The sequence below is a fragment of the Corvus hawaiiensis genome, chromosome 27 (genome assembly GCF_020740725.1).
Source record: "Corvus hawaiiensis isolate bCorHaw1 chromosome 27, bCorHaw1.pri.cur, whole genome shotgun sequence".
NCBI classification, from domain to species: Eukaryota; Metazoa; Chordata; class Aves; order Passeriformes; family Corvidae; genus Corvus; species Corvus hawaiiensis.
In genome coordinates, this window is record NC_063239.1 from 889,657 (window position 1) to 902,241 (window position 12,585).

At 48.2% G+C, this 12,585-nt stretch overlaps 1 protein-coding gene across 2 annotated transcripts in view; it reads right to left on the reverse strand.

Annotated features, from left to right (window-relative positions):
* DPYSL2 (dihydropyrimidinase like 2) overlaps positions 1-12,585 on the reverse strand; it is a 53,945-nt gene that overhangs the window by 13,427 nt on the left and 27,933 nt on the right. For both annotated transcript variants that reach the window (XM_048287258.1, XM_048287259.1), the window contains 4 exons: positions 6,863-7,027; positions 6,011-6,072; positions 4,859-4,939; positions 3,907-3,975 (listed from right to left, as the gene is read on the reverse strand). In XM_048287258.1, the coding sequence (XP_048143215.1) occupies positions 3,907-3,975; positions 4,859-4,939; positions 6,011-6,072; positions 6,863-7,027 (377 nt within the window). The remainder of the gene's footprint in view (positions 1-3,906; positions 3,976-4,858; positions 4,940-6,010; positions 6,073-6,862; positions 7,028-12,585) is intronic.

Consider the following 12,585-nt stretch of genomic DNA (forward strand, 5'->3'; position numbering starts at 1 on the left):
GTCCCAGACCCTGTTCTCCCAGAAAACCGAGAGTGACGAGGCATTTCCCACCTCTGAGCCAGAAAAGGCACAGTGTAATCACAGCAATTAAATGACTGCAAGCTGCAGTCCTCTCTCATTACCACCTCTTCTCCCAGGCTGCTTCAGAGTCTCTCTGCCTGAACTAAAACAGGCAGGTGCTCAGGGTCAGAATGATTAAGCCCCTTTTTTAACCTAGACAAAAATAAGCAACTAAATGTTGACTCAACAAAACTGCTCCTGCTCCAGCCCACGCAGAAAGGAGATGCTGCACCACAGACTCTGGTAGGCCACGTTTGCAAACAAGCCTCCTAAATTGTACCCTCCACTACAGTCTCTGGCTTGGGATCTGACAGAGTGTGAACCACCCCATAAATCAACTGCTTTTCCTTGCATGTGTACAGAGAATTAACCTCAGCCAAGCTGAGGGTCACGCTGTAACTGCAGCCTCGGGATGACAGGCATCACTCTGATTTTATGGATCACATGTCTTAATCAAAGGATCCAGATTGAACAGCTGGGTGATGCACACAGTGGCTGCTGCCTGCAATGCCATGGATATTTTCCAAGCAAACAACAGCAGAAACAAACCCAGAGCAATCTCCCAGCTGATTCCCCAATGTGAGAGGCACCTAGAACCTCTCCCACGGACTCCTGGTGGGGTTAGCACACACTCAGCACTTGGGAAAACCTGCTCTGCAGTAACTGCTCACAGCCCAAGTACCACAAATCATCATCACCTGTCCCAAACACATTGCCCAGACAGGTTGCGGGCTCCCTCATCCCTGCAAGTGCCCAGGGCCAGGCTGGACAGGGCTTGGAGCAGCCTGGGATAGTGGAAGGTGTCCCTGCCCATGGGAGGGGTGGGACTGAGTGGGCTTTGAGGTCCCTTCAAACCCAAACCACTCTGGGATTCTGTGACTGCTGGCTCCCAGCAATGTGCTTGGAGGAAAAGAACCACCTAGAAAAGAACCACCAGCTTAGGAAACTGTGGCCAGGCTGATGTCCAAGTGTCCTGAAGAGCTCTGCTCGTGCCAACGAAGCCACTGCTTGCACCCATGCCCTGTTTGCAGCTGGAATGCTCCAGGAAAACAACAGCCAGGAATTTTTACAGCAAACCAGCCCCCCAAGAGCCAGCAGGGTGGTCTCTGGGGCCCAAAGGGTTACAGTCCCACGCAGGGGATGCTCACAAAGGGGTATTTTCTGGCCCAGCTGCCCCAGACAAATGGGAAAGGCTGTGAGGGAGGGGTTTGTTCCAGGGTGTTGGACCTGAAGTGTCACAGCCAGCAGCACTCACAGGGGCTGAAAGGAAGAGCCAAGAAAAGCCCAGCTCTCCCTTCTGAGAGACAAGGGGAGGACTCAGACAGGCCAAAGCTTCCAGGCTGTGGCCTCCCTTTGCAAACTCCCCACTAGAGCAGGTCTGTACACGGCTCTGCCTCTGCAGCATGTGGGAACCACGTTTCCACTCCATGCCTCAGTTTCCCTGCAGGCAAAGCAGGGATAAAACAACACACACCCCCAGACTTTTGGGCAGAAGGCGTTTGAGCAACTGTGAAGCAGCAGGATAATATTTTCTGAACAAGGCTGCTGAATTCCTGCCTCGTGCCCAGATGCTATGGTGACAGGCACGTAACAATAACCCAATGAGTAGTCCAAAGGGGAATGTTTGCAATTACCAGGATGCATTAGAAGCCCTAGCACAGCAGTTCTCTTGGAAAAAAAACAAAACAAACCAAAAAAAAGACAGACATTTCCTGGAGCACTTGGACTGCTTGTGCTTCCAGCGTTTTTGTGGCTGAAATAAAAACAAAAAAATGATGGATCACTCCGAAAAGTCATCACAGAATGAGCTGTGAGGGGGAGAGTTTTCCAGAAAGTGATGGGTGAGGCTGAGTTGGGATGGTGCTTTCTTAATCCAGGCCCTGTTTTCTGGCTGGAATAATGTACTGGACACTGTCACCTTGGCTCAGCCCAGGTGACAGACGTGAGCAAAGCTAAACCCCTGAGTCAGCAGTGAAACTTAAGCCTCAATTTGAGCCTCCTGTCAGCCTGGGAATTCAGATGTGTGCACTCCAAGACACAAATACACGTGGCCAGCCCCTGAATGCTTCACTCTGATGTAATTCGCCCTGAAATGAGTGGGAGTTTTAAGTTAATAAATGTTTTAGACTTGCTCAGCAACTCCTGCTGGTTTGCTGTAGATGGAGGTCTGAATTAAGGAGCTCTCCAGTCAGATGCCAACCATCCTTAGGATGGGCTTTGCACTCCCTAAGGGACAGCAGGAAAAACCAATTCTAGTGTAAACAGCACCCCAGAGGGATACAACAAACATCCACTTCTGCCGAAGTCAACAGGAATTAGGGATTTGCTGCCACCCTTGGAATCTGGCTTCTATCACCAGCCATCCTAAGGGGAGCTGGATGTTTTTAAAAGCACAGAGTCACCCCCATGCTGCAGAAAGGGAGGGGAGGGAACCAGATGACATCGTTTCCTGCTCTGTTTCCTATGACTTTCAAGGAGGAGAATGTTGGACCAAATGCTTCCCAAGCTTGGGCAGAGCACAGCTGAGCTCAGCTGCACAGAGGCTGCCCTGTGTGACATCAGGGAGAGGCTTCACTGAGCCTCATCTGCGGCAGCCACGTGTCCTCAGGCTGCCTTTTTCCTCCCTGCACTGAGGCAGAGCACAGTCCTGCACAGATTAACAACCCATCCACACCTGGGAACCACACAACTCACACTTTAAAGCTCCTGCTCCATGAAGGATGAACTCTGGAACAGCCAGACACAGCTTGGCTGGTTTGATGTCCAGATCCTTTAAGGTAAGAGCAGCCTTCCTTTGAAAACAACCCAAACTGAACTCCCTGAAGTGTCACACCAGCATCTGTTCCCACTCTCCTGATGCAGGCCAAAATATATGTTAAAAAAACACAAATTGGATGGCTTACTGGAAAGCTCAGTGCAAAGTGTTTGCTCACAATTTCAGGAAGCAAGAGATCCCAGCTCCTGGAGCCACACACAAATTCTGTGAGGATTCACTTACTGTCCAAGTGGAGCATTTTTTTTTTTCCCTAAGCAACAGAATGATTTATGTTCCCACTGAAATGCCTCTGGATGCTGCTTGTCTGAACCAAGGGGAGGAAATAGAGAGGGAGCATGAGGGGCACGTGTGGATGATCTCACAGCCCCAGCTCCCAGCTGCCACATCTGGCAGGCAGCAAAGCCCTGGGATCTTGGAGGAACAAAAAGAGCTGCTTGTACAGAACAGATGGACTCCACAAACCCAGAATGCCACGGTGAGGTGTCCAGCTTAGAGACACTGAAGGACTGGCAGTGAAGAATGCAATGGGAACCAACCTCAAAGGCAAAGTTTTAAGGCTCTTTCCTATTTTGGGATTTATTTCAAAGGCTTAGAGAGATTGGGGTGCTCATCCCTGGAGAAATCCATGGGGAAATATGAAGGGTAACTATACTGAAGTGCTGGACTAAGGCCTGAGCATGAGCTCCCCTCTCTGGTACGTATTTTCTGTGCCTTCAGCAAACCACTTAATCCATTGGTATAAAAAGCCCCACCCCACTGGTAAAATTTCATCAAAATATCAAATATCACAGTAATGGAAGCTATGGAAGTACCTAAGACCACGTCAGGATTTGGGCATATATTAAAAAATTCTGCTGATTCACTGAAGTCTGATAAAACAATGACCAAGAGAGAAGCCCAAGAGACTGGAAAGACTAGAAAAGACAGTGGCAGAATTCCACCAACATAACCCCAAATGCAGAAAAATCCTCCTTCCAGACACATTCATCCTTACATGAAGTACTTGATGGCAATGCAGAGATGCTATAAATTGGAGAGTGGAGTAAATGCAAAGGCAGGGGGTTTCTCACCTCTTCAGGTCTGCTCAACACATGCCCTTCAGGGCCTGTGATCCCCAGCTCCAGGATCCTTTGCTGCTCCTAAGGCAGGGAGGAAAAAAGAGCAGGGATGAAATTTAAAGCAACAGGGCATTTTTCTTGCAGCACACACAGCTGTTGAAAAGGGGCACGAGTGAGATCCTGAGCATCTGTGCTGGCTAAAAATCACAGGGGGGCTTTGCATAAGGGTCCTGCAAGAGAATCCTGTCCAACTCCCCTTGCTGAGAATAATCAGAGCTCATAAAACCTTGCTGATTTGTTCACAGGAGCTCAAGCAAACCTTTTATTTGGAGTTGCTTCACACGGGGTTCATTGCCCCTCGACTTTCAGCACTCATTTGTGTCTATAAAATCATCTCTAAGATGTGGCAAAATGAGATCTCATAGAAAAAAATCATCCTGCAGCTGGGCTCAAGGACTGGGGTGGGCTCTTGCCCGGCCAGAGAACACAGAAATCTTCTGAGTGCTTGAGACACAGTGTACAAAATGAGCTGGAGATAAGATTAAATTGAATACATTATTAACATTTCTCCCTTGCTGCTGTTTGAAAGATAAACAGACCCCAAACATCAGCACCTCACGCACTGTACGGATCTGCATCCCTTTCCACTCCCCCTCTTCTTATTTCCTGAAGAACATTTTGTTGCACACAGTGACAGTCACACCCAGCTTTTCACTTTTGGGGAGAGAGGCAGAGAAGCCCAATATCCACCCCAAACTGAAAGCTGCCACAAAAACCTGCTTTATCAGTGTCAAAGGGGATAAATTCTGCTGTACAGCCCTGCTCACACCCTCCCTGTGTGTGCCACACAGCCATGCCATGCTCTCAACAGCCTGTGTGGCTTTCTATTTGCAAAGAAGGAGTCAGAATTTAAACCCCTCCCAGCATTTTGCAGCCAGTAACTCAGAGAACAAACAGGCCATACCTCGGCAATGATGTCACCGTTCTCAGCATGCACTTGGGCTGTGGCACCGATGTCCCGGATCACACTCAGGACCTCGTAAATCTGGGGGACAGACAACACACATCACAACAGGAACACACCTGTTGGGAAGGCCACACTCCAGATCCCCTCAGAAACCAGAATTTTGCAGGAGGGAAAAGAGGAAGGGAAGCATTAAGCAATGTAAGATGTGGTTTGCTGGAGAGATGCAAGGCGTTTTCATGCCTGTCACTGAACTTCCCAGTTCTACAGTTGGATGCTGCTGATGTGGCAAAGGAGGATTACCCAGCAGCAGGTCTGGAGTATTTACCACACAGGAGGAAGAAACGACAACACAAGCTCCGTAGCTGGATGATTTTAAAGGACTTGAAGAGTTGTACCTGTTTCATGTCTCATTTACTGGTGCCTGGCATGAAAAACATCCCTCATATCTGAGTGCTAGGGGCAGGTTCTCCATGGAAATCTAGTATTTGGAGGTAGGAGCAGTGTGATTTCCCACTCCAGCAACCAGTCTGAGAGGTCTCAGGTCCAGTAACCCCCAACTGGCGCCGTCAATGGTCCCTCATCAAAATGCTTCCAGAGCCCTCAGAGATAACCCACACACCAACACTCCCAGGCATTCCTCTCCTCCCACACCTTCAGAAACATAAACTGCCCCTCTCAACAGCTAAATGTGCCCAAACATGCCCACCAGAACAGCAAACGGGAGGGTAACTAATTCTTTTTTAAGGTCCCAGCGATTCTACCACTGAAAACCACCTCTGGAGCAGGATCAGTTTTAGCTTCTAAACAGAGTAATTACCCCAGAGATCTCCCTGTCCTGCCCTGTGCAGAGGCATAAAGCAGCAATTCGTAGAACTGCCACTGCTTCTACCCCACAGGAGCTGGAATAAAACCTCAGAGCTCTCAAACTGAGGGTTTTACCATTGCTTCCCTCAGCCAAGCCTTTCGGGGTTTGCTGTTGGTTGGGTTTTATTTTTAATTAAAAATATAATCTTCAAACCAGAGCTGTGGCTGCTGTTGCCAATCTTAGGTACTGTTACACACATAAAGATGGGAGAGTGTGTCAGATCCCAGGATATTGAATTTAAACACTTTTTTGTGACAAACTGAACATGAAGCCTTCCTTCCTACCTGAGAATCACTGAGCTGAAAGCGATCTTTGAAAGCCATGTACACCAAGAAGGAGTTCACACCTGGTGGAAAGAGAGCACGTTGCAGGTAAAGCCATGGAATGCAGCCCCTAAATCAGCCCCCCAGCAATAATTCCATGGATTCAGCACTGTAAGAGGTTGAGTAACAAAATAAAAGCAAAAATGCATCTCACACAAAAGCAGAGACTGGGCCTGGCTGGCTGATCCCCCTCACCCTCCAGGGAGAACAATGGGAAATCTGTGTCTGTGATGTGTCCAAACTGACCCACTGATCCTAAGCTGGCTTTCCCTCTCCAGCTTTTGGAATCAGTAAAAACTCTCACCCAGCACATGTGGGAAGCTCCCATTAGGGCACATAAAATGATGGATTTTGAAACTGCAAACAGGATGGAAAATTACTCCAGCCTGAGGATGAAACGCCAAGGAAATTAAAGAGGGGGAAAACTTATGAGGTTATTTTACTCAGCTCTTCACTTTTAGCAGCCAGAGCTGGGCTGTTTCTCCTGGGGCTGATACTTCCCTTGTTTACAGCACTTTAGTGGCTGCAGGTATCACCAAGGGCACTGATGAACCCAAAGGGCCTCCACTGGACACAGGAGCTGCTCTGCACAGGAAAAGCAGGAGATTCACCTCTGGAAAATCAGTGCTGCAACACCAGTGTGCCCCAACCCCTAAGCTCTCTGCAATCCCAACTGCCCAAATCTTCCCAAGGAGCCAGAATGGGCCCAAAACAGCTTCATTGGGATACAAAAGTAAAATACTGCATGAGAGACAGCCCCAAAAAACAGGGGATCCTGAAAAACAAGGAGGGGGAAGGCTTCCCTGATCTTACCATGATCTTTAACCAGAGCTTCCATCTCCTCCTGGACACCTTTATGCCACTCAGTGATGTCCACATGCAGGGAGTAGTCACAGCAGGATTTGCTGTCTGCCCACTCTCGCCACTGGTCGAACGCCGTCAGCAAACTGGTCCCAGGCTCGGGAACCACATGGTCAACTGGGAATGACAACCAAAACACTGGTAAATGGCTGATGCAGGAGCTTTCCTGGGTACCCAGGACAGCAAGCACAGCTGTGCAGAGGCTGCTGCAAAATCAAGGCACCCTCTTTCCCCTTAAAATATTTCTAATTTGAAATTTCTCAGTGGTTTCCACAGAAACAGCCAGGGAAGCAGCCAGGGAAGTCGATTATGGAGCAGCAGCTGAAGGAAAATGAGTGGTTACTATAACCTGTTTATTACAACTGTTGGTGCTACACATCCCAACCAGGAGCACCTACCAGAGGACTGGAGGAAGCAGGACCAACAATTTGTGGTTGGAGAGATCTCTCTGACACTGAGAAGGTCCTACTGCCTCTGGCACCTGCTCAGTTTGATCCTCACACCGAATCCAGCAGCAACTGGATTCACAGGCAACTGCAACTGCAGGACAGCCTCAGAGGGTGACACAAGGGACCTGGATCTGAAGGTACAGTGCTCCTGGTTTTTATTTGAGCACATGGAGTCTCTGAGATCTTCAAAAGACACAGTGAAACAAAAGAAGCAAGTCAGCATCTCCAGTGCTGAATTGTGAGAGTAGGAAAAGCCTGTGGGATTTCAGGGGTCACAAACTGGGCAGGCACTGCTGGGGAGGAGGAGAGGACCTAGCTTGATTCTACATTAAAACACACAGAAAAAGAAAAAATTGCTTCAATTATCAGCAGTGAAATCCCAGCAGTTTATTTTTAACTTTATGGTGAGGATCAGGTCTGCTCTAAATCACAGCTGGGATGAGAGACAGAGCCCATGGGTCCTCCTCACCCTCAGGGCAGAACTAAGCTTTGCTTCACCCCCATGCAGACACAGCAGCCAAGATTTATAAATGGTTTTGCACTGCCTAAAGAACCAGATTCACACTGGGAAAGCCAGCCCAGCTCTCCTGAACAGACATGAGCCTCAGCCACCCGAGTCAGCAGAGACATCTCAGCTGCCTGAGCTGTGCACACACTGCAGAAAGCCAAGAGCTCACCCAAAACAACCATCCCTGCTGCAAAACTCTGCCCACCCTCTCCCCTTTGCAAAGGGAGACAGCTTAGGATATTTGTGCTTTTCCAAAAGGCTTTTCCCCTGGAAGCATCACACCAAGGGAAGGATATGCACATCCTTACTGCCTCGGCAGTGCAGCTGCAGCTTTGATCAGCTCGGAGCCCCAGGAGTGGCTGGTAGTCTCTGTCTCTGCTCCCTCCCTGCCCATCACAGAAATCCATGCTAGGAGTAAAAACTTGGAAATTTGCCTCCTGTCTGGCACCACATCAAGGATGTGCTTTTCACCACCATTGGGAAAAGCAGACCAAATATAACCAGACAATAAACTGACCTGTTTTGTTAAAAAATCATCCCATTTCTGTTCCATGATCTGCTTCTCCCTAGTGGTCAGAAACCTTCCGCTAACTTCCAGCCTGAATTGCTTCTTGGCCAGTACAGAGCCCCTGTCGCTCTGCCAAAGTTAATCTTTAGCTTAAGTAGAATGAGCAACAAGGAGAAAAATAGCATTCCCTTTGCTTTTCCAATGGGACATGGAGAAAGCCCACATTTACACAAATGGCTAATTAAAAAGCCAAAAAAAAGCCCATTTAATCTCTAACACATCACAGGAATAAATCCATCTCCGCTCAAGACTAAAGGTGCCCTCAGAGCTCTGTCAGCCCCAAGATGATGGATGGCTTGTGGGCACTGGGAAATCCCCCTGAGGGCTCCAAGGGGTTAACACAGAGTCCTCAGAGCCCAGCACTGAGCCCCTGGGAATGGCTCTGGAGCCCCCAGGAATGGCTTTATCACCAGCTCACTTCATGCACTGCCCAAGGATGACTAAGGGGAGTTTGTGGGGGCAGTGGGATGAGGGTAAGGGAGCTCTATCAGCTCTCTGACAAAGCCAAACCACAGCTGGCTGCAAGAAGGGTCAGGGATGGAGGCGGTGGTGCAAAATGTGCAGGGAAGCCAACTCCAGGGGTTGGGAGTATCTCCTGTGGCAGCTCCCCTGAGCTCCCTGAGAGCCAAATCACCCTCCAGCCCCCTCAAAACACAGCACACTTTCTCTCCAAAGCAGCTCTGCCAGGCAAACACCAGCGAAGCACCTCTTCCCCACATCCACATGAAGAACTCAGCAGGAAGGCAGCCTGAGTGTGCGAGGTAAGCAACAGCCTTCACATCCTGCAACTGAACTGGTCCAAAGAGAGAGGACCCAGCAGAGCACACCAAGGGATAGTCACAGTGACAGGGACATCCCTGGAGAGGGGCCCAAGAGCTGGGGTCCTGTACCTGACCCTGGGGCAGGATGGAAGCTGTGCAGGCAGCAGGAGCAGTGCATGCTGCACAAAAGGCGTGGAGAAGGTAGATGTAATCCCAAATCCTGGTCTGGAGGCAATTCAGACACAAATGGCAGAGTCTCCTTGATTCTTCCATCCTCTGTACAATGGGAGGGGCCAAACACATTGCAAGATCATGGCCTACATCCCTTCATGCAAGGGTGGGGTTTTGGGGGGACTAAATAAGTAAAAATGAGCCCAGATCCAGGAAAGGAGAGGAGTCAAGGCTGACTCTTCATCTGCTCTTAAAAGGACTGAGCTCTGGAACTGCTCCTGCCTGTTGGCATGGGCAGGAATCACCCACATGCAGCTCACAGAAGCTTCTTCCAGCCCTCAGGCACAGCTCAAGAGCTCAGAGTAAAACAGAAATCTTTTTCTTTCAGGTCCCTTTCAGCAGCACATGCAGCTGATGGAGGCTCCATCCCACCTCATTCCCACAGCCCCAGGCTCCCAGGATTATCCCTGGGGATGATCTGCCCCAGGACCACAGACACAAGGGCTGACCCACCCCAGCTCACAGCAAATCCCTCCATGGAGAATTCCCAGGAGGCTTCCCATGGGAAAAGCAGTGCTGTGCTGACCCCACAGAGCTCCTTCTCCCTGGGGATCCCATCCCACTGCCCCATCTTTCCTTCCAACACAGCAGGAACCAGGAATGTTCAATCCCTGGGGTGGCCCCACGCCTGCAGGGCACACTCCGGACAAACTGTTGCGACACAGGCTGCTGTCACCCCTTTATTCCCTCCACCACCACAGCCTTGATCTGGTCATGCTCCCCAGCCCAGATGTTTTCTTCCTGTTGTTAATTTTTTTTTTTGCTGTGCAAATGAATTCAACTGCTTGAGGTCTGAGAAGGAAGTTGCCAGCTCATTTTTAAACTCAAAGCTTGTTCCAGAAACAGAAAAAAAAACGGAGAGGAAACAAAAAACAGAAAAGGAAAAGATAATTTAAGAATCACTTCATTAGTGACGAAATCTTCAAAGGAGGAATTAAAGGGTTAGTGGGCCTTGTAGTGGCTCCCTGAATCTGAGTGAAATTCAGGCCAAATCCTAATGTTTCTCTTTATTTAACACACTCTCAGCAAGGCACAGGGCAAAGCCAAGCTCAGGGTTACAGTGGTTTCTCAGCTATGAGCAGAAAACATTCTGTAGATTTATCTTTTAACCTTCTGAGCTGCAGAACCCAAAATGCAGCAGCCCAGGGCTGAGAGCAAACAAGGCTGTTACACCAGCAAAGGAACTTCTTAAAAACAACTGTAAGAAAAACTATTCTATACATTACAAAGAATCTAGTTTTTTCCCCTTGTTAAAATGCTGGCAGGATTCCAAAAAGCCTAGACAGTCTATCTTTCTCCCAGACAACCCAAGCACTCACCTCCCTCTGAGGGCAGTGGGATTTGAGCACCTGCGGACCCACATGCTCCAGCCCTAATCACCCAGACTCTTAATTACCCTTCCCATGCCTGGTTTGGCTCTCCTGTCATTACACACGGCTTACAAGGTGCATCTGCTCCTGCTTCCTGCTGTTCCAGCTGCCACCCACCACCAGCCAGGGCTGTTTTCCTGCTTGCCTGGCTCAGCTCAGGATTCCTCGCTCCTCCTCGGCGAGATTAATCGGCTCAGGATTAAAGGCACACAACGAGCTGAAGTGAGACAGCAACACTGGGTGATCCATGTGGCTCTCCTGCACCAGAGCTGGCATCCAGCCACGCTGGAATATTCTGTATCTCATGAGCCAAACTGGTTGGATGGTGGTGGGGAGAGATTTGAGTGTGAAATGGAAGCGGAAGGCAAAGACTTAGGGGAATGGATGAAATGTTCCAAGGACAGGGAAAATAAAGCAGTGCTGTTTTAACGTAAGTATGGAAAAATCTACACAGGGTAGAAGTGCTGGCAGCACTTTAGACTGCTAGCATCACCAATTATTAACACGTTCTTATCATATATTAACGTAAAACCTGTACTAAAATCAGATCCCAGCACAATCCCATACACACACAAGTAATTTTGAAGCTCAGATCATTCCTACTGCTTTTTTACACAATTCACAGAATCATGGAATACCCTGAGCTGGAAGCGACCCACACAGATCAAGTCCAACCACAAAGGGCAGCCTAAAAGCTGAACCACAGTTAAGGCTGGCCTAAAACATCTCCTTGTCTTCATCAGAAGGCTGGGGAATTACCCAACAGCCTGCAAGATGCTCCGAGACCAGAGCCAGAAAAAAACCCATATAATCTCTTTCTAACACTTGGAATCTCTCTCAAATTAAAAAAAAAAAAAAAAAAAAAAAAAAGCAGATGAAGAGCAACGCCTTTATATTTTTGACCCCTTGCTAAGATCCAGAGAAATTATTGCTTCAGAGGGAACGCTGGATCCAGCTCTTTGCCTCTCCTTGAAAACAAAGCTCTGCTTTTGGGATGGATGTGCTCATAGGTGGGGGTTAACGGGTTTTATAGCTTCCTGGCATTGTGGCATGCACTTTTTTTTTTCTTTTTTGCATCCTGCCTCAGCTGAGCAGGCCTTGGCTTGCAAACAACCCCTTCGTGGAGCTTCTATTAATAGCCCTTGCTTCCAGCTTTCCCCTGGAAAGGATTTTTTTCAACTGCTTTAATTAAGTGTCATCCAAAGTGTGCATGAAAATTTTTTTTGGGGCTTCAGCTAATGAATGCCACTACCAGGAAGGAGAAAAACTGTTTGAAATGGACAATATAAACATGAATTAGGGTCAGATGATACAAAAATTGTGTATGTAATAAAAACCATGTATTCAGGGTTCCAGTTGCTATTATAAACTGCAGTTTTACACATTATTTCCTGCTCCTACCAGCATTAAATGTGCCTATTGTTTAAGAGGAGTTTATAAGGTGAAAAGCCTTAACATTTAAGCTTAACTGTTAGCAGGCAGATCTCCCCTACCCAAAACTTTAAATAGCAGCTTGATCACTATAAACACATCTGCCTGTTTAATACTACTTAATCCCCACAGCAACTGCATGTGATGAAATCTGGTGAATTTATTGAGTTGTACATTCTGTCACAAGCCATTTATTGAGAGGTTGTAATTAAATTCAGCCCTGGTAACTGCACAGCTCCCTGCTTAGAAGTCTGGAGTTGTCAGGCTGTGCTGCAGGAATATTCTCCTAGCACTGGTGTGAACTGGGAGTAATTCTGTGAAAGCAAGAGGAATAAAATCAATCTCCGTGAACTGAAA